This window comes from Leopardus geoffroyi, chromosome A2 (genome assembly GCF_018350155.1).
Source record: "Leopardus geoffroyi isolate Oge1 chromosome A2, O.geoffroyi_Oge1_pat1.0, whole genome shotgun sequence".
Taxonomy (NCBI): domain Eukaryota; kingdom Metazoa; phylum Chordata; class Mammalia; order Carnivora; family Felidae; genus Leopardus; species Leopardus geoffroyi.
The window spans coordinates 25,483,694-25,506,795 of NC_059331.1; the positions used below are offsets into that span (position 1 = coordinate 25,483,694).

Genomic DNA, 23,102 nt, shown 5'->3' on the forward strand with positions numbered 1-23,102 from the left:
CAGGTCATGATCTCATGTTTCATGGGTTCAAGCACCACGTCAAGTTCTGTGCTGATAGTGCAAAGCCTGCTTGGGATTCTCTGCCCCTCTCTCTCTGCCCCTCCCCTGCTCATGCATGCATATGCGCTGTGTGTGTGTGTGTGTGTGTGTGTGTGTGTGTGTGTGTGTACATAAATGGTAGAAGACATGAATAGATTTTCCCAAAGAAGACATAAAAATGGCTAGCACACACATGAAAAGGCGCTCAACACCACTCAACATCTGGGAAATACAAATCAAAACCATAATGAAGAGAACCTGGGTGGCTCAGTCTGTTAAGCATCCAGCTCTTGATTTTGGCTGAGGTCATGATCTCCTGGTTGTGAGATCAAGCACCGCATTGGGCTCCACGCTGGGTGTGGAGCCTGCTTAAGATTCTCTCTCTCCCCCTTCCTCTGCCCCTCCCCTGCTCATGCACATTCTATCTCTCTCTCTCTCAAAAAAAAAAAAAAAACTGCAATGAGATATCACCTCATACCAGTTAGAATGTCTAAAATTAACAACACAGGAAATAAGAGGTTTTGGGGAGAATGTGCAATTTTTGTCATTTATCTTTGAAATGAAGAAAGTCAGTCTCAGGGAGTACTTTGTCCAAGGTTCCAAAATTAGTTCCAAGTCAGAAGTAGAATTTTGTGAACCTGTAAGCTGTGCTCTTTCAAATATAATGCATGGTCTTCATGGTAATTTTAATAAGTGACATCTATTAACACAATATGAAACATAAACCTATTTATTTGATAAAAATTTAAAATGGGAGCTACCAGCCTATAATGGATTCCCTCAGGTTATGAATAGAACCAAAAACTAAGTTTCCAAATTTTGTCTGGTATGTACTTGAGACCTATTTAGTAAATTTTTCTATGCCATTATGGTAAAGGCTTTGTGATCAATAACAAACAATTCATGGTTTCAGATATTTAAAAAATAATGTGCTTTCCTCTTTTTCTATGATGAGATTGACTGTCCTAGGTTCCTTTTATATTCGGTACAGTGTATGAAATCATTCCCACTGTTGGTGGGAATGCAAACTTGTACAGCCATTCTGGAAAACAGTATGGAGATATCCCAAATAGTTAAAAATAGAACTACCCTATGATCCAGTAATGGTACTACTAGGTATTTACCCAAAGGATATAAAAATACTGATTTGAAGGGGCACATGTATCCCCATGTTTATAGCAGCATTACTAACAATAGCCAAATTATGGAAAGAGCCCAAATGTCCATTGACTCATGAATGGATAAAGAAGATGTGGAATATTACTCAGCCATCAAAAAGAATGAAATCTTGCCATTTGCAATGACATGGATAGAGTTAGAGTATATTATGCTAAGCAAAATAAGTCAGAGGGGCGCCTGGGTGGCACAGTCGGTTAAGCGTCCGACTTCAGCTCAGGTCACGATCTTGTGGTCTGTGAGTTCGAGCCCCGCGTCAGGCTCTGGGCTGATGGCTCAGAGCCTGGAGCCTGCTTCCGATTCTGTGTCTCCTTCTCTCTCTGCCCCTCCCCCCTTCATGCTCTGTCTCTCTCTGTCTCAAAAATAAATAAACGTTAAAAAAAAATTAAAAAAAATAAGTCAGAGAAAGACAAATACTATATGATTTCACTCATAAGTGGAATTTAAGAAAAAAAACAGATGGGGGAAAACAAAGAGAGACAAACCAAGAAACAGATTCTTAACTATAGAAAACGAACTGAGGGTTACTGGAGGGGAGCTGAGTGGAGGGTTAAATAAGTGATGAGGATTAAGGAGGGCATTTGTTGTGATGAGCATTAGGTGTTGTATGTAAGTAAGGAATCGCCAAATCCTATACCTGAAACTAATATTACACTGTATGTTAACTAACTGAATTTAAATAAAAACTTGAAAAAGAAAAAAAAGACAGAACAATCCAATTATTAGCTGACTGGTTGTTTTCATTCCCAGCTCAAATTGTGCTGAAATCCTATTAAAAATACAAAAAGGTCCAGATACTAGTTAAAATTTACTTTTGCTATCACAGCAAATAGTGGAAAAGTGTTCTGGAAATGAGAAAGTTATTTTGCATACAACTGCTTAAAAATTTTTTTTATGTTTACTTATTTTTTTTTATTTTTTTATTTTTATTTTTTTTTATGTTTACTTATTTTTTTTTTCAACGTTTATTTATTTTTTTTGGGACAGAGAGGAGACAGAGCATGAACAGGGGAGGGGCAGAGAGAAGGAGACACAGAATCGGAAACAGGCTCCAGGCTCTTAGCCATCAGCCCAGAGCCTTACGCGGGGCTCGAACTCACGGACCGCGAGATCGCGACCTGGCTGAAGTCGGACGCTCAACCGACTGCACCACCCAGGCGCCCCTACGTTTACTTATTTTTAAGAGCAAGAGAGAGCATGAGGAGAGGGGCAGAGAGAGGGGAGGGGCAGAGAGAGGGGAGGGGCAGAGAGAGGGGAGGGGCATAGAGAGGGGAAGGGCGAGAGAGGGGGGAAACACAGAATCTGAAGAAGGCTCCAAGCTCTGAACTGTCAGCACAGAGCCCGACACGGGGCTCGAACTCACAGAATGTGAGATCATGACCCGAGCCAAAGTTGGACGCTTAACCAACTGAGCCACCCAGGCACCCCAGCATACAACTGCTTAAAAATGGGACTAGATGCTCTTAGTACTTTTCAAGGTCCTGTTCGAAGGAATTGGTTTTCATTTTTATATATCCTTATCATTGGAAAAATATAGTATTGTTGACTCCCTTTCAATAAGTAACAATTTTTGTAAATTAACACTTAATACTAATCAACGTTTTTGTTAATACATAAATTAATGTTCTTGGTAATACAGTAGAGATTGTTGTTTATTATAAAAGAAATCCGGGGTTCCTGGGTTGCTCAGTTGGCTAAGCGTCTGACTTCAGCTCAGGTCAGTATCTCATATTCTGTGAGTTCGAGCCCAGCATTGGGCTCTGTGCTGACAGCTCAGAGCCTGGAGCCTGCTTTGGATTCTGTGTGTCCCTCTCTCTTTGCCCCTCCCCTGCTCATGCTCTGTCTCAAAAATAAACAAACATTAAAAAAGTTTTTTAAAAAACACCAGAAATCCAATTCCAACTTAATACACTCTTATGTATTACATACATAAGTGGAAAACTGAGTTGTATCCAGAGAGACGAGACCTTGCCATAGCATTTGTATTTCAAGCATACCTTACTATAGGTATGATAGTATGCTAGCCTACATTTGAGATCTTTGGGCAGTCTGAATTAAAAAGCATTATCCATCTATGCTTCTGACAGAGGAAGTAATTTGGGCAAATAAAACCATTGCTGTTAAGTAGCCAGAACGATGTGTTAATAAAGCAGCAAAGTATTTTCATTGTGGTTAAAAAGTAAGCAAAGTCAGATTTTGAGGTATAGACACTAAAATGAGGAATTTGAAGATGATAATTAGTGTTAAAAATTAATATTTATTGAGCACTTATTTGTGCTGGGCACTTTCTCACAACATTTCTATGAGGTAGGAGTTACTATTATCCCCATTTACAGGAGGGGCACCTAAGGCATTGAGAGGTCAAGTAAGTTACCAAAATCTCAAGACAGAAAGTGACAGGGGAAAATTTGAATTCGCCTATCCCGACACTGGAATCTGTACTGCTGTGACCACTGCACAATATTATAAACAGATAAACCTCTAGAAATCATGAACAAGCACAATAAGGATTAATTATAAACCATAGTTCTCACTGAGTGAGTAGCTAAATAATAAAAAAAAAATCCTCCTGCTACCTAGTACTGGTAGATAAAATAGGGCATTTGAAAAATACATAGGTGACATACATACATAATACATAAACATACACAGGGAAAAACACAGAAATACAGGCAAAACTGAATTCCAGAATAATACGTATGGGAGCTAAAATGACAGCTAGCCTTGGGGAGACTGTCAGTTCTAATAAACAAGGGGGTCCTTGAGTCCATATATGGCAGGAAGCTAGAACCGAGACCCATGTATTAAGCTTAAACCCATAAAAGGCTTAGTGAAATCACAGAAAAAAATCTATGCATAAGGAGACAGGAAGGTAGTGTTTTTATTCCAGTTTTACCTCCAGCTGGGAAAAAGTCCCCTGAGAATCTGTAACCATTGGTCTATATTTCATGCCAGAATTCAGCTGTCATGGGAAGGAGGGACAGAAAGGTGAAAAAGTCCTACCCTTGAAGGCCCACATGAACAAGGATTTTCTAAGACTGAGTAAGAATCAAAATTACAGAGAAGTCCCACTTTGCCCCATAACAACCCAACATGGTACACAAAAGAACAGCAATCCACCTCCAGGGAAAAAGCAAAAATGTAGAGGCACACTTTCTGTGTCATGGGCATTCATGAACAGATGAAAGCTGAAGACAAAACTAACACAGATTAAAAACACTCCAGAACTCTAACCCTCATTCTAAGCATCGACCCATGGCTAGATTAATTTAAAGTTTTTGGTCTTCTGAACTTCATCTGAGCAACAAAACCCAAACCCAGCGCAACTCATGATTAGGCTGACTCAAATCTCTGTACTAATGTCATGATAGAAAAAGAGGAATGCTCATTTCCAGTAGTTAATACTGTTTAGCTCAGTCCCCATTGTTAGACCCATGGTATCTGGCATTCAAGCAAATATTATGAGATACTTAAGTAAGCAAGGAAAAAAATGTCTAAACATTCTCAGGAGACAAAGAAATTAACAGAAACAGACTCACAGAGGACATAAATGTTGGAAATATTAGACAAGAAATTTAAAAATAACTGTGATTAAAATGTAAAAGAGTTACTGGAAAAGGTGGATAACATGCCTAAAGAAAAGATCTTCGTCAGAGAGATGAAATTATAAGAAAGAGTTCAATGGAAACACTAGAAATAAAAAAATATGATGTCAAATCTAAATATTTCCTTTCATGGGCTGTATGTAGTGGACTCAGCAGAACCAGACAGTTTTATAGAAGTTACCTAGACTGAAACTCAAAAAGAAAAAGTGGCTAAAACCAAAACAGAGCATCCCATAGCTTTGGGACAATACCAAAAAGACTTACAAACATAAGTAATCCCAGAGAAAAGAGAGAGAGAAAACGAAATAGATCTGAGAAACTCAGAGAACTTCAGAAAGAATACCAAGATGAACTCTCACTCTCTCTCTCTCTCTCTTTCTCGATGCAGGAAAAAAGCCTCTGTGGCCACTTATATTGGTGACATCAAGGGTGACAGCCATAGATGACTATACTGGGCTCAAGCGGCAAGAAGCAAAGTCTGAGCTATGAGGAAGGAGATTAATCCTTTAAAAGTACCCAATCCATGACCAGCTATTCTGCAAATAACAGATAAAAAGGGTAACTCCATTAGAAAATTACTTTATTAGAAAAGTCAACTTTCTGCCAGAAAATGACAGATTGTTTTCCTCAATTTACATACAACCCTGAAATCTCTAGTTTCCTTGCATTTCAATTAAGACATAGATATACCAACAGCATTTTCTGAATTACAATTTAAAAAATCTGAATAACCACCCATGCATTGAAAAGAGTTCTAAAACAGAACTATAAAGACTTGGGGTCTAATATTCTATTAAGTAGAATTTTCCCTGCTCTGCCAGAGAACACATGTTTTTGATAACTATACTTTCTCAGATTATAATACATTTACTAATTTGTCTAGAAGTTTCAACCTAAGGATGTTCATGCTCAAGTAAACTTTGAGTGGATAAACACCAAAAAAATGATCACTCACATCCTTATTTTGTTAAAACAATACTGTCAACGTAAAGGAGACTTAGATGTCTTTAAGTATCTAGTAGGGTTTCCAAAGAATATAACAAACAGTAACTCAGACTTTCACAATGTAAGATTTCCTTATATATATATACCTCATATTCCACAAGATGACTGAAATTTCCCTTACAGTTTTAAAGGTAGTAAATGTGATATCCTATCCCACATTTCACTTAACATAGTAATCAAGAACAAGGATTTGGAAGTTAAATTGTCTGGGTTAAAATTCTGGCTCCACCATTTATTAGTTCAGTTATCTTACTAAATTTCAAATTATTAAATCACTCTGGGCCTCAATTTCTCATCTGTAAGATGGAATAATAATAATGTCAATTCATAGGAATTTGTGAGAATACAGGACACTTACAGCAGTACCTCATGAATATAAGAACTCAACAGTATTTATCACAGTATGTTTGAGATATAGTCCCATGAAAAGACTAAAAATGAGATGATAACATGAATAAATAATCATTTATAGGAAATGAATTCTCAGATATGAATCCTTGTTCAAGTTTTTCAAAGTGAGATAAATAAAAGGATAATAAAACCATTTGAAAAGTTGATATAGTTATTACACTATCAATGATAGCAATTGAAAAAAGATATCCATGAAGTGGCACAAATTATCAAGTTATAGTATCTTAAAACCAGGTAGAAATACCCAGTAAAAATAAATACATTTAATAGCCAAAACTCCAAAGAGCCGAGGTGTCCATCAACAGGAGAATGCATGGTGATATAGTCATATGATGGAATATTACTCAGCAACAAAAAAAAATAGGAATGTTATGCTTTGTGGAAGAAGTCTTACACAAGAGTACCTACAGTATGTTCTGTTTATATGAAGTTCTAGAACAGGCAAAACTAGCCTGTGGTGGAAGGTGATCAGAATAATTTTCTACTGTGGGGTGAGAGTAGAGATTTACTGGGAAGGGACATAAGAGAACTTCCTGGATGTTAGTCATGTCCTGTATCTGTACCAAGTGTACATTTTTGTTGGAACTCATTGAATGGTATACTTAAGTCTTGTGTATTCCATTGTACATAAATTTTACCTCAAAAAAAAATGGGGGACCTGGGTGGCTCAGTCGGTTAAGTGTCTTACTCTTGATTTTGGCTCAGGTCATGATCTCACAATTGTGGGATCGAACCCTGCATTGGGTTCTGCATTGAACTCCACATGGAACCTGCTTGGAATTCTCTCTCTCCCTCTCTCTCTGTTCCTCCTCCACTCTCTCTGTTTCTCTCTTTCTCAAAATAAATAAACATTAAAAAAAAAGAAAGAAAAACAAACAAAAACAACTTAAGTTAATGATATGCATGCTGAAGCATTCGGGGTGGGGGGGGGGGAGTATAACCGTACCTGCAACTTATGTTGAAAGGTAGAAACAGGATGAGTTGGAGGATGGATGGAGTGATGGATAAACATGTGATAAAGCAGCAAGAATAATAAACTGTCAATTGTAGAATCTAGGAGGTGGCAGTTATGTAGGTACTTACTTTAAAATCCTGTCAACTTTTCTCCATGTTTAATTACTTTCAAATAAAATCATTGAAAAATACTTTATGCTCCTTACCAACGCCTGGAGTTATTAACAATCACTCCATTATCTATTGAGAAAGTATCTGTTGGCAGTCCAGCTATGTTCCAGGCTCTAATTTTTACTGGATCACCCAGAGTCTTACTCAATGAGAACTCCTCTGAACATGGAATTCTTTTCTTCTGTAAGAAATAAACAAATATCTAATGTTTCCCTTATTCTTGTTGGTTGAAATATTTTTAAAATTATTGATTTGTCGGGGCACCTGGGTGGCTCAGTCGGTTAAGCGTCCGACTTCAGCTCAGGTCACGATCTTGTGGTCCGTGAGTTCGAGCCCCGCGTCGAGCTCTGGGCTGATGGCTCAGAGCCTGGAGCCTGCTTCCGATTCTGTGTCTCCCTCTCTCTCTCTGCCCCTCCCCCCTTCATGCTCTGTCTCTCTCTGTCTCAAAAATAAATAAACTTAAAAAAAAAAGCTGCTGAGGATTCAACTCAGTTTAAAAAAAAATTATTGATTTGTCATTAGGTATTCTAAAAAATAGAAAAAGCTGCAAGTTGGACAATGAAAGCATTTTACTGATCTAACAAGAAGCAAAGAACAAGACCCCATACTTCCAGCTATTTCTTCCCTTCTTTATTTTTATTACCATCTTTTTCTCCACGATACCCCAACACATACTTTGCATGTTCAAAAAGAAACTCATGAAATATGAAAGCACTACCTTGCACAACATACTCCAATCTTCTGTACATGTTTGTCGAAAGCCAGAAGTGAAAGCACCAAGATAGGCTATTACTCCTGCTGATACTAAGACGTCACCAGTCAAATTTTCATATATCACCTGAAGGTCATCTGCAGCTTGAGACCATCTGTGAGATCAACCAAAGGCAAAACAGCCTCACTATAGAGAATGATGGAAGACAGCATTTGAAAGGGTAAGGGGCTTCTAGTCCAAACTCTATAACAAAAAGTCATGAAATGTAGGACTTTTGCTTATCTCTACAAAATGAGGAGGCTAGGTCCCTTCTAGTTCTGACAATGCTATAATCCATATCTATGCAATATGAATGACAATCCACCTTTCATTATTAGATTATTAGGCATTTTTTGCAGACCTTGACCCTTCAGAATAAACAAGAACAAAAATAAAAACAGGCCAGCATTTTGTCTAATAATTTTCTCCGGGATGATTTGGTCTAGAAGCTCTGTTATTTGTTTCAGTATTTATTGTTAGTCTGTAAAACACAAAAACATTTGTAATTCATTACCAAAAAATACATTTAAGTTGTATACTATTGTTTAGGTATACTATTGTTTAAGTGGCATACTATTGTTAAGGTTGTTTTTTTTTTTTCTCCATTTAATGAAGTTTTACAGTAAAAAAGTGCATTTCAAAACCACCTAATCTGCACTACAAAATACTGTCAAAGGCCTATTACCTTATCACGCTATTCATTCAACATACAGAATTAATAAGTGAGATAGTTGGCTGGTCAGTACGAATAAATAGATTAGAATAAAGCTAACTGGTTTAGTTAGATCAATCCAATTATATCTTCTTTGAAATAAATTTCAAGAAAGTGAGCCATATGTCTACTACAAACATAATAAAGTTTGAACACACATAAGATCGGAAAAAAATTATATAATGATGACCCACATACTCACCACTTAGATTAAAAGTGATCATTTGCCTTATTTTGCTAATTAAAAAAAAAAGCATTTAGAAAGAAGTTGCAAACACCATCCTCGACATTAATATATTGTTTGGAGAAGCCTGGCCAAGTGCCTTGTAGAATGCCCCACATTCTAAACCAGCCATTTACAAATCAGTAATCATAATAAATACCCAAAGAAAGTAACATATACATGCCTGACTTTCTAAAATACTGTTCAAGTGAGCAGAAATCTGACCTTGATTTTTCTCCACCCAGTCCTCCAATTAGTTTTGAGGCTCTTTCTAGTTTCTTAGCGCAGAGTTCCACCTGATCTTCTAAACGAGCCTTTTCCTCAGTTTTCTCGATAAATGTTCTTTGTAAATTTTCCACATGATGTTCTACTTCTGCCAGTTCTGCTCTCTTCTGATTCAAAAGCTCCATGGTCTCAGCCAGGGACTTCTGAGCTTCTGCTAAGCGGGCTTTCTTAGGAGCTACTACCTGTTTGGGAACAATGTATATAGCCACGATGTGTGCTATGTAAAACAGACACCTAAATAACCCTTTACAGATACTATGGGTTAAAAGTTGATTAATTATTATTAGAAATACATGTGTTACTTATAATAATAAATTTTGCAAAATAAGCATTTTGCCTTAAATCTTATGTATTTTTTACCCAAATAAAGTAAAATATATTTATATGTCATATAAAACATATAAATCATTCTGGACTAGCAAATTATCATCTATAAAATAGATGAATTATTCTGGACCAACAATATGTTAGAATATGTAGCGAAACCAGTACAATATGTAGCAAAATGTCTCAAAAGAATGAGAAGTTGCCATTCAACTGTTGCCAAAAACACAGGAAAACATGTGTAACAGAGATTATAAATATTTAAAATATATGAATATGCCTCTGTGTGTGTGTGTGTGTGTGTGTGTGTGTGTGTGTGTGTGTGTGTGTGTGGCATTTTCAAGTCTGTAGTCTTTTTCCCAGTTGGCTGAGGCATACATTTGCCTTGGAGGGATTAAGACTATGATAACAGGTACAAAGAGAAAGAAAGCCTTGATGTTCAGTTTCACTACCAAAACAAACTTTTCCTCAACAAGTCTTGAAAAGCCACACTTTATTGAGAGAAAGGGGATTTTCTAAAGTTCTTATCCTATTATGCTCATTAGTATATCAAGAATGGGGTTTGGCCAACTTGATCATGGAGTGTATTTTAAACCATAGGGAAAAAGAATTTAGAAGATGACCAAAAAGACTACATGCCAGTTTGAAAGAAGGAAGTTCTGTATCTTCTGGTTCATTGCCATGAACAAAGCTGATGGCAAAGAGGGAGGGAGGAGGCAGGGATCAGACACCAAATGTCCTGTTTTCTCTCCTTTGGGCTGAAATCCTGGAATGTGTTAAATAAATAGAGAGAAAGCAGGCAGCTCCACTTTCTACTTCTGACTTCAGAGGAGACCTTCCTGAATATCTCCCTCCAACCCTTCCCTAACAACATGGGACAGCTGCATCAGAATTGAAATGGCAGTGTAGTGTAAATGCCTTGGCTTCTCTGCCTTATTCCACATGCCTTGGGAGATGAGTGGAGATGAGCTAGGTTGAGAGCTCAAAATTTGCAATGGGGACCTCTCCCCACGATGCTCAATGAAGAATATCCCAGATAAAACTAATTTCTTTTTCTTTGACAAGTCTACTCCCCTGAAACTAACAATCAAAATCCCTACCTCTCCACAGGCACATGTGTATGTTTCCAAATTGTGACAGCTTGATCATTTATTCTATACTCTGAGGTTATTCTAAACACTTGCTACCATGTATTTTTCTCTGACATTTTATTTGTATTTCCTGCTTCCCTCAGTAGAATTCTGCAAGCTACAGAGGGCAAGGCCAGTGTTTCCCTGGCCCTTTGCTAGCCAAAGTTACAAAGTGCTTTTAACCATTCTCCATAAAAGTTTCCCTATCAATGCATGCCATTGCTTCAGGGCAACTTTCCATTCTCTACCTCTTAACTTTACTGGACCTTCCTACTTTTGACCCCTTGAATCAGCTTTTTAATCCGCCACTTTGCCCTTGATGTTTTGTTTTCTTTGCTCCTGAAACTCTAATTCTTTTATGCCCTAAGTCTCTATAGCTATAGGTCAGTCTGGCCAATTCACCCCTGTTCCCACAGTGCTACCACTCACACTAGCCCTGGCAAGGTTATGTCACACACAAGTATTCTCTTCATCTACTAGGTACTTAACATCTGGCGTTTGTGCTGTAGCAAGACAAATTCTTGCTGGTATCATTTCTAGAAACTTCTTAACTTGTCAATATAGGCATAGATTTTAATCTCTGGGAATATTTCAAGACAAAATGAATGTACTGATCCTCAAAATACCTTTGCAACTCTGTCATACACTTCCATAGCCATGATCCACTTACACAGACCCTCAGCAGCAGAAGAAGCTTTCGCAATCTTAGAAGGGTCAAATTCAGGGTTTGTTAGGTACTCGCCACGTATCTTCTGCATAACAGTCACCTATACAGCAAGCATTTAGATCTTAAAATTTCAACATGTATCATACAATCATAAGATGAAAAAAATAATCATGCACAGCAAAAAATTGTGTAAGAAAGTTATGTTGTCTTTAAAAACCAAGGTCAAGTATTGTAGCAGAAACACAAGTCATATTTGTGAGCAAAATATGCAAGATTATAGACATCGAGGCAAGATGTTTCCTCTAAAAAAAATTAAGACTTTTGGAGATTGGAAAGATATATGGAAAAAGGAGAAAAGAATAATTAGACATAAATAAATACAAGTTTGGATGGAAAAGTGCACTATACTTTTTTATCTCACATACACTTGTGTTTCAGATTTATTAAACTATTCTAAGAAGACAGAGACTTGTTTCATGTTAATAATACACTAAAATAGTAACTTATTAAATGACTTTCAATGGTCTGAAGCAGCAGTTTTATGCATTATGAGAATTCATGAGAAAGTCAATAATTCCTTCATTCTTTTAATCTTAAATATGGACCATCCTCTTATGTTTTATATAACATTGCATAATGTTAAAGATCTTATACATCTTGGCAAAGTTATACAAAAAAATCAATGAAACTCACTGGAATGTTGTCCTTGTCATATTCTCTCAACTCTCTTAAGAAATTCATATCTCCCAGAAGCTTTTTGCTAGGTCCCCAGTAATCTAATATCTATAAATAAAATTTATGGAAATGTATTAAATGTACGATTAAAGATGCTCAATATAAATTTTTCTTCTTGAAGTTTAAGCTGTATTATCCAGAGAAACCATACACTTTCAAAATATCAACTTACATCTCTTTGGAAATAAAGAGACTCCTCTCTCCAAGAACATATTGAACATATCAAACATTTAAAATATGAACATGTATTTATACATTGAATTTATTATAAAAAAGTAAACATTGAAAGGGCAAATGATGCAATTATTTCTCTTTAGGAAATGTAAGAAAAGCAACTAGCATAAACACCATCAGAATTTCATATAAGAAAATGTATTTTTATTATTTCCAGTTTTGTTTTCCTTTACTCTTGATTCTTTCAAACCAGAAAAGTAGTGCTATTGACTGACAATTGTGTCCTCCCCCATCAAAATTCGTATGTTGAAACGTAATCCCCAGTGTGATGGTATTTGGAGGTGGGATTGTGAGGAGGTGATTAGGTCACGAATGGGGTTAGTGTCCTTATAAAAGATTCCTCAGAGAGCTCCCTCCTACTTCTGCCATGTGAAAAGCAAACCATCTATAAAGCAGAAAGTGGGCCTTCCACCAGACACTGAATCTACTGGAGCCTTGGTCTCAGAATTCCCAGCCTCCAGAACTATGAGAAATAAATATAAGCCACCCCAGTGTATGGTAATTTGTAATAGCAGCCCAAATGGACTAAGACAGGTAGCAAACATTTTTCTTATAGATGACTGCCTCACCCACCTAGGCTCCCCAAGTGAGATAAAGAAGAGTAAGAAGAAAAAGATTACACATCACTCTGCCAGTTCTAGGATAAAGCACATAGTACTTGTGCTGGCAAAGATGTTAAGTAAGTAGCTCACCATCCTTTTTCCTAATTCCAGAATCCTGATAGGTAGGGTTGTAAGTGTGTATATAAATGAGAATAACTTGGTAAAGTAAGAAGCTATTTATTTTCTATTATGCATGTACACACACATCCCAATTCCCCAATTCAGGAATTGAAACCTAGGTACTATAAATAAGCCTGAAAAGAAAATAAGTCCATAGATTTAGTTTAGGATGGATGTTATGCCTTCCTTTTTAAGGGCTATAACCTTGACTAATAATCATAATAACAACAGCTAACATATGGGGTGCCTGGGTGGCTCAGTCGGTTAAGTGTCTGACTTCGGCTCAGGTCAACATCTCACAGTCTGTGAGTTCAAGCCCCATGTCGGGCTCTGTGCTGACCGCTCAGAGCCTGGAGCCTGCTTCAGATTCTGTGTCTTCCTCTCTCTCCGCCCCTCCCCCACTCATACTTTCTCAAAAATAAAAACATTAAAAAAAACAGCTAACATCTATTGCAAACTTATTGTTTATAAGGCTTTATACATAAGAACTTTATATATATTATCTATATGTATAATCTATATGTATCTACCTGTATGTATAATCTGTACGTATCTATCCATATGTGTAATCTAATCCTCACATTAACTTTGTGCAGCAGGTACTATAATAATCCTCCAGCAGGTACTATAATAATTATGTACTATAATAATTCCACAAAGGTTAATTAACTATCTTGCCCAAGGTCACATGGCTGGCAGGACAGGATTTTTGAATACAGACATTCTGGTTGTAGAACACATGCTTTGAACAACTTCACTATATTGCTTAACTCAGCAGAATTTTTTGAATGCTCTGAAATAACACCTATGTGGTTATAGAGAAAGTTCCTGAGAATCTTAGCTGGAAACATCTCACAAACCTCAGTGTTTATTTAATCCCACCCTGTGACAGCAGGTAACGCTGCACAGACAGAAAAAGAAACAGAAGCAACTGGAAGCACATTTTTCTGAGGCTGTACTGCCTTCGCTTTACCCTGGAATACATGCAGATAGTGTTTTCCATACTTTCTTCTGAATCTGTCCAATCTGGAAAACGAGGTTTCTTTCCTGAACTGGATACTGTTGACATTTAATTTGATAACAGTTACTGCAAGGTGTTATGTATAATCATGAATATGATTTAGATTTGTGTCTAGTTATTACCTTGCCTCCAGTTCCTGAAGGATCTGAAATTTTTTCTGGTTTTATGTCTTTCATGACACAGATAGCAGCCATAACTAATTTAACACCAGACGGAGGATTCTTCATTGATTTCACAATTGTAATGTCAGCTGGCTAAATTGAAAGAGAACAGAGTACCCTCAGAGTACTTTATTTTTAAGTAATGAGAATTTAAAAAAATAATCTTGGAGAATAACATCAATTATGTTGGAAATTAATTGATTTACCGTAATTTCCAACAATTATGTTAGAACATAGCATTGATTTTCATTTGAAATTATAACTGGTTTTGGCTTTGCATAATTATAAAATAATTAATAAAAGAGAATTTAAATTCAGCACAGATTAAGACCAATGGTTCTCAAATGTTTGGGAGTTCATAGATCCTCATGAGAATATTGACACCTATGAAGCCTCCAGAAATATTTTTGCACGTATACAAAAAATTTGCATACAATCATATAACAAGCCCATACACTGAGCCCAGGTTAAGAACACTGAGTTAGATAAAGACTTAATTCTATATTTGCTTATATATTAGTTTTACCAAAAAACTGAACTAGAGGTAGACCCTAATTTAAACTTATTTTCTAAAAAGACATATATTGTTATGACAGACACAATAGATCCACATACATATCATCCATTCCAATATCCTTCTGACATTCTTTGCAATTGCTGGAAAGCTAACAACTATATATATCTTAGTTCCTCATAAACTGGAGCTGTGGGTGGTCATTGGGTTCCGCCATAGATCACCCGAATGATACCAGAGTTCTGACTAAATAAACAGGGCAATGGGCAGGGTGTGAGGCACCTCGTTTGCTGATAGAGATTACAGTGGAGGCTCTGGAGGGTGGCTCTGCAGGCTTCTGACTCAGAGGGATCGTTCCTCTGTAGGCCATTTCAGTTTGTCTTTGGGAGTCATTCCTGGCAGTTCAGCCTTGGATCTCTTTCTTCAGCTCTTCCAATACTTGTGTAATCCATTTACAGAATTCTGTAAGGAATCCTTTAAGGAATACCTGTCTGCTTGTATTAAATAGAGACAGTTCTCTACCCTGCAACTGCAACCTAACTCATATAGCCTGATACCAGGAACAGTACAAGGCCACAGACTCTCAGTGAAAAGGGAACCTAATATCAATGATATTAATCGGTGAGGTTTGAAGGCATCGTGAATCCTCTGAGTTTCAGAGGATGGAGTGCTAAGAGTCCTTGGCACACAGTGATAAACAGTTACTTAAATTAATGCTCGTGGTCATCTAGAGTGAAGTGCCACCCAGCGGAACAGAGCCACACCTAATGAAACAGGGACCTGTGACTTAATTTGTCGATGAAACGCAAGGTAGTGAATTCAAACACTTGCCTTGAGTGTATCCAGGGCAGACAGGGCTGCTTCCAAGGCTGGAATTGCCTCAGCCAGGTCACTCTCACACTCGTTTTTCAGAGCTTGGGCTTCCTCAGCCTTGCCACTGGCTATCTCTTCATCTAATTTCACAAACTTTCTTTTTGCTTCCACTTGTGCAGACTCTATCTCGATAATCTAAAGAAAGAAAAAAACAAAGACAATTCCTCCAACATCCTATTGCTTTCTCCTTCCTAAAGGCAAAAGAATGTTTGGAGATTAGGGAATTCAACATATCATGTTGAAGGGCAGGAGGTCCCAGGATAGAATGAGGAGAAATGCAAATACATGGGACCTAACGGGATAATGGGCTTCCCGCTTCCTTTCAAAATCAACAGAACTCATGTGGGACTCCGGAAGATAGCCAGGCAGTAGAAAAGGGTAAGGCCCCTAAGATCTAGTGGTGTAGTGGCAAAAAATTAAGGCATATTTTCAAGGCTAATTTTACACATTTCAACTGTCGTCTGACATCAATTTTTAAAAACTCACGATAGGGACACCTGGGTGGCTTCGTCGGTTAAGTGTCTGACTTCAGCTCAGGTCATGATCTCACGGTTCGTGGGTTCGAGTCCTGCATTGGGCTCTGTGCTGACAGCTCAGGGTCTGGAGCCTGCTTCAGATTCTGAGTCTCCCTCCCTCTCTGCTCCTCCCCTGCTCGTGCTCTGTCTCTCTCTCTCTCAAAAAAATAAACATTAAAAATAAATAAAAAATTAAAAACTCAGGATACTCTACCTGCATCATATGTGCATTTTCAATTTTAGCTTCTTCCAATTTGGGCTGTAATTGAACAAGCTCCATTTTCATTTCTCCAACCTAAACAGACAATTTGTCATTAAGTTTTCATAGCTACAAGAGCTACGGAAGCTAACCACAAAAAATTGAAACATAAAGCATATCATACAGCATTAGGGCCAGCGAACCTTAACTTTTTCCCTCACTTATTTATATGATAAACAAAGCCATGCCAGTTTTCTTCACAAGAGACTTTATCTTCCTCACGTATATGACAGAGCTGTGAGAGAATGCGGTTGTCATGGAAGAAATGCAGATAGAAAAAAGGTGGCAGGGTGGAGTGTCCCTATTATATGATGCATGGTATACAGTGCATATGAATCACCCAAACCTGCATTGCTTACAGTGAACTAATGCTAGTAAGTATTACTAGCACTTGACTAATTTAAAAAATCGTATATTTAATAAAACCTTATATTACAATAAAAAAAGGAAACTCAGACTTCCTGTATTCTCTCCTAATGCCAAAAAATTAAGAATAAAACAGGACTATTTAAGTCTGTATTTGAGTCTGGGAAACTTAGTGAATTTCTCTAAAACTGACTTTAACTTGTTTGTAAAATGAGGATCATTAGTGTCTACCTCACTGAGTGGTTATGAGGAATAACTGAAGGAATGTGTGTGAGGCACATAACACAATGCCTGGCACATAATGTATTCTTGATAAATTGCAACTCTTTGTTATTTATGATTTATTATATTTCCCAATGAAAAATTATAATTATATATTACCATTGTGAGCAGCTCATCAAATTTACCTGAGACTCGGCAAAAGCTAATTTGTCAAGCCCATTCACGTATCGCTGTTTTGCTTCCATGACAGCTTGTCGCCTCTTAGTCAAAAGCTGTCGAAATGAGGCAATAAGTTCGAGGTAAGAAGTAGCAGTAACATAGTTATGCCGTCCTAACTGCTGCAAGAACCTAAGAGAGACAGATAACATATCTTACTCCAAAGTAATGAGTTGCACAGAGTAAGAAGTGCATTCAACAAAGCATCAACAACAAACCTATAATAAAGGTTAATTTCATTCAGAAGCTGCTGAGTTCTTAAACTTTATAACATTCTGAGAATTCTCCACATAAGCATGCCCTGATTTCTTATCTGAAAAATATCAAATAGCAATGATGTATTTAAAAAGCACAAATCACCAAAAATGGGTATCAAAGGTGAGCAAGAACAAGAAAGATACAGGCCTTTTTATATGTGTCATAAGCTAGGAGGAACTAGCACTGTAAGGGACTCAAGATACTGTGTAAGGTAGGGAAGTGTCGTAGGGAGAGGTGTTGCAGATAGGATAGCAAGGACGAGTCCCCATTCCTTGAACAAAGTGTTGTCACTTTGGCTGAGTGGAGTATGGCCAGAAGCGTAAAACTACTACACATAACACATGGAAACAATGGAAGCAACATTGTTTTATGGCAAGTACACAGAGTAGAGCCCACTTCTTGGTGCACCCGTCCAATCCAACTATGCCACGAGGCTGTATGATTCTGGATAGGCAATATACTATGAGCTCTTGGCTTTACATACTTTTGAAATGAGGGTGTCAGAGATGAACAGAGATGAAATAGATACTTCTGAGTTATCCACAGCCCACCACCCCTCTTCCCTTTTCTGAAAACTTCCATCCAGTGCTCCATCAGCAATGTTTGTTCTCTGAAACCTGCCACTTTAACCACAGCTGATTAGACTAGGGTTGGGCACTGGACACAAATGAGGCTTATCACATTTTGGGATAAATTTAGAACAGGGAGCTGGAAACAGCCAATCTGCCTGCCTGTTGGTGGAACTGCAAGAAGTAAACTTGAGAATCAAGAGGCAGACAATTTCCTCCACATGCAAGGAGATGTAGAAAACTCAGTCTGCCAAATACATATGATCTCATTTATATATTTATATGTGGAACCTAAAGAAGAAGGAGGAGGAGGAGGAGGAGGCGGAGAACTAGAACTCATAGACAAGGAGAATAAACTAGTGGTTCCAGAGGCAGAGGGTAGGGGGTGGGGGAAATGGATGAATGTGGTCAAAAGATACACACTTCCAATTACAAGGTTAATAAGTTCTGGGGATGTAATGTGCCCTATGGTAGCTATGGTTAACAATACTGTGTTATGTGTTTAAAACTTGCTAAGAGAGTAGATTTTACAAGTTCTCATCACAAGAAAAAATTGAGAAGAATGTTAACTAAACTTATTGTAGTAATAATTTCACATTATATACATATATCAAATCATTAGGCTGTACCTGTTAAATTCATATGATGTTATATCAATAATGTCAATAAAACTGGAAAAAAGTCAAATAAATGCAAAAAAAAAAAAGAAAAAGAAGGAAAATACAGTCTACAAAGAGAAAGAATCAGAAAAGGGAGGCAAAATAGGATGAGAAACAGAGAAAAGGTATTTCTGGGTTTAGGATGACTTTCTAACTCTTGTTTCCAGTATATCTGTCATCCAGCTGTATTCTTTTTCTTAAGCTTTGTGAGATACCCTTGTATCTTTATAATAAATTCTCCCCTTTTCCTTAAACCTAGATTACGTAATTTTCTATTCTATTGCAAGCTGAGTTCTTAATTAAATGATCAGAAATGTTTAGAAGACATAGAAATCCTATTGAAATTTTGAGCTTTTCACAGAGAGAGACATGTTAAAATATAAGGCATTATTGTCATTTTAAAATTTATTAATATTAACCTTTCTGAAAGATCCATAATGGTAGTGTGAAAGTGTTTGCAGATTGGAACTATCTCTCGTCTTTCAACCTCAGTAAGCTCCAGTGTTTCTAAGAATTTCATAGCTACAAGTTCAAGGGCGTCTTCAGGCCATGGCTAAAAATAAGAAAAAGAAAAACTTAAGACATTTAAGATGGGCAGTCCCACTCCAACTATGTAAGTGTCTTCCTGGATGAAAAGAATTTGGGGTTAAGAAAATTAAAACCTTAATTGGAAAAATAGAATTAGGTGGACTGAGGTCACAACTAAATCTATGAAAGAGTTTATAATTAAAGAGCAAATATAAAGGAAGTGTCAATGGTATTTTACATAACAAGAATACATTACACTGCTTTCCTAACTCTTCCATTTGGACATCTAGTAGACATCCCAAAGTTAGCATGACAATGGCAGAGGCTGCTAGTTGCCCACCTAATACCTATCAGCTCTTTTTCCTAAGGACTCCAATTTTATTCTAGATGGCAATAGGCCCAGCTAAAAGACCACATTGCCTAGATTCCCCTGCAATTCAGAGCAAATTAAGGCATATAAGCAGTTGTTGGGTGGGAACCTCAGGAAAGGCTCTTTAAAGGGTTAGAGCTGGTATGTATCCCTTTTTAAAAAGGTTTTTATTTAAATTCCAATTAGTTAACATACAGTGCAACATTAGCTTCAGGCGTACAATGTAGTGATTTAACACTTCCATACAACACCCAGTGCTCATCACAAGTGCACCCCTTAATCCCCATCGCCTATTTCACCCATCCCCCCCCACCTCCCCTCTAATAACCATGTTTGTTCCCTATAAATAAGAGTCTGTTTCTTGGTTTGTCTCTTTTTTTCCCCTGTGCACATTTGTTTCTTAAATTTCATATGAATGAAATTTTATGGTATTTGTTTTTCTCTGTCTTATTTCACTTAGCATAATACTCTCCAGCTCCATCCATGTCATTGCAAATGGCAGATGTCATCCTTTTTGATGGCTGAGTAATATTCCATTGTGTATATGTACCACAGCTTCTTTATCCAATCATCAGTCAATGGACACTTGGGCTGCTTCCATGCTTTGACTATTGTAGATAATGCTGCTATAAACATTGGGGTGCATGCACCCCCTCAAATCAGTATTTTTGTATCCCTTGGGAAAATACCTACTAAGTACAATTACTGGATTATAGGGTAGTTCTATTTCTAACTTTTTGAGGAACCTCCATACTGTTTTCCAGAGTGGCTGCACTTGTTTGCATTCCCACCAACTGTGTAAGAGAGTTCCCCTTTATCCCCATCCTCACTAACGTCTGTTGTTTCCTGTGTTGTTAATTTTAGCCTTTCTGACAGGTGTAAAGTGTGTCGGTTTTGCCCTAACCTTCTATTATTCTATTTCTTTCCTGGGACACAGATGTGGAAGTTGGAGCTCCAGCAGCCATCTTAGACCATAAGATGAATTTGAGGGTAGAAACCACATGTTAAGGATAGTAAAGAAGAAAGAACCTTAGATTCTGATGACTTTGTCAAGCCATACAAGCCCAGTCTTCTTACCTTCAGATTTTCTTTTATGAGAGAGAAAAACTTCATACGTTTAGTTTGGGTTTCTGTTATTAGCAGTCCATCATAATTCCTGTTATGACATCTAGAGCTGAACTTTTGATTTTCTTCCCCCCAAATTTGCTTCTTCTCCAGCCTTCCCGGTCTCAGTGAAAGCATTCCTCTGCTTTTCCTGGAACATGCCACCTGTGTTCCTGCGTCTGGGCCTTGGGTCTTGCTATTCCCTCTGACTAGAACCCTCCTCACCTAGACCTTGATGTGGTTCTCTGTCACATCTCTGCAGAAAGGCCAACTTATTAGGAAGGTATTCCCAGAGCACTCATTGTAAAACACCACTCCTTTCCTCATTTCTCTCTTCCTGGTCCTGAGTTTTCTTCTTAGCACTTAAAAGTACACAACGTAAATTTTTTTGTCCATTTGTTCATTGTCTGTTTCCCCTGACCACTAAAATGTAAAATCCATGAAAGGACTTTTTCTCCCTGCCATTATCTTCAATACCTAAGACAGCACCTGTCAATAATGATTCCAAATATTATTCGATGAAATAATTTATGCTAAATGAGCAATTAATTTTTACTTGCTCATTAGAGTATTTTCCAAATTTCATTTAGAGTCAACAAGATGCTTGTAATTATTTTCCTTTGTGTCAGACAATATTCATTTTAAGGTCAATTTTTCTCAGTGTCTGGCCCTCCATTCTAGTGAAATTCAAACTTTTTTGACCTAGTACACCATTAGTAAAAAAAGTTTTAAACACACACTGCCAGTATATGCAAGTTTACTAACAGATTGTATTCATGTTATCTAACAAATTTTTCAAAGAGGCTTCTAAAGATTATAGAGATCAGTGAATTTTTGTAAAATGCCAGAGTCAGTGAATGTCATAGGAGTCATACATCACTGAAAACACTACAAAGGTTTATCTTTGTGTTCTGGGTGCTTTTTTTTAAATTATCCTGCTAATCATGAAAGTTTAATAACTATCTGTACTAGTTAGAATATTTATGGCCACAGTGACAGAAACCAGTCTTACTGTGTCTTCAAAGGGAATGTATCATTGTATATAATAAGAAGTCTAGAGGTAGAGTACTTCCAGAGCTGCTTAATTTAGAAGCTCAGTCATATCAAGGATCCACTTCTTTCCAGCCTTTTGCTCTACCATTCTCCATGTACTTTATTTTATCCTTGGGCTTGCCCCATCTTGGTGGCAAGAGGACTGTTGCAGCTATGGACATTACATCCTCAAACAACAAGTTTGAGAGACAGAAAAGGCCCTTTTCCTACCATGTAACACTTCTTATAGTGAAGAGTTATACCCTTCTTACACTAATCCCCAAAGCTTCCCAACAGACTTGAATTCAGGATCCATTGGCAAGGAGTAGGTCATGAATAGGCTCATGTATAAACCAATCAACAGTAGGAGGCATGAGAGCACCAAAAATGATTTGGACGAGCCAGAAATCAATCCCTGTGATACATGACTACATGGAGGGTGATTTTCCAGACAAAATCAGAATTCTATAGACAAGGATGGAGTGGGTAGAGAATGGCTACTGACAGGAAAACATCATGAGCTAATATTGCAAGGTATGATACGCCCTGGGGATAAGATTTGTTGTTTAAACGGTCAGTATAAATCCATATTTTAGACAGCTTTCTTAAATATGTTCTAACCAATATCTTGTCAGATCTTGTTAAGAAGTCACTGCTTTTGCCTCAAGATGTGGCTGACACAGAGCTCAAGCTAGCTCATGCTGGTTTATGCCATTTTCTTAAATCCATTTAGATCTTCATTATATTACATCTTCAATTTTCAGTTTATCACAGGGATCCCTCAGGGCACCTTACATACTATCTATGACATATGGTCATCTGACATACAAACTGAGTAGGAGTAGACTGTTAATCCATATAAAATATTTCATACAAAAATGAATGAATATTCCAGTAATTCCTTCCCTTATCATCTGAATTTCTTTGGTACCCCTGGTAAGTACACACGCTACTTTGAGACTAAAGATCTAGCCAGGGCTCCTGGGTGCCTCAGTTGGTTAAGCGTCTGCCTCTTGATTTTTGGCTCAGGTCATGATCTCATGCTTTGTGAGTTCGAGCCTCTGTTTGGCATTCTCTCTCCCCCTCTCTCTCTGTTCCTTCCCCCTACTTGTGTGCTCTCTCTCAAAATAAATATAAAAAAGAAAAAAAAAAAGAAAAAAGATCTAGCCAAAAATTCAATGCTGTCCTGAGCTATGGGACACATAGTGGTTTATACTCACTTCCTGAACTTCACAGACCCCGGCCCCAGACAACGCCATTAGCATCATTCTGACACAGATCCTCTATCCCC

At 37.4% G+C, this 23,102-nt stretch overlaps 1 protein-coding gene across 4 annotated transcripts in view; it reads right to left on the minus strand.

The window, feature by feature from the left end:
* Positions 1-23,102, minus strand: part of DNAH12 (dynein axonemal heavy chain 12) — a 220,239-nt gene that overhangs the window by 55,319 nt on the left and 141,818 nt on the right. For all 4 annotated transcript variants that reach the window (XM_045493288.1, XM_045493286.1, XM_045493287.1 and 1 more), the window contains 10 exons: positions 19,197-19,330; positions 17,261-17,423; positions 16,443-16,523; positions 15,672-15,848; positions 14,288-14,419; positions 12,147-12,236; positions 11,413-11,553; positions 9,273-9,514; positions 8,080-8,227; positions 7,397-7,542 (listed from right to left, as the gene is read on the minus strand). In XM_045493288.1, the coding sequence (XP_045349244.1) occupies positions 7,397-7,542; positions 8,080-8,227; positions 9,273-9,514; positions 11,413-11,553; positions 12,147-12,236; positions 14,288-14,419; positions 15,672-15,848; positions 16,443-16,523; positions 17,261-17,423; positions 19,197-19,330 (1,454 nt within the window). The remainder of the gene's footprint in view (positions 1-7,396; positions 7,543-8,079; positions 8,228-9,272; positions 9,515-11,412; positions 11,554-12,146; positions 12,237-14,287; positions 14,420-15,671; positions 15,849-16,442; positions 16,524-17,260; positions 17,424-19,196; positions 19,331-23,102) is intronic.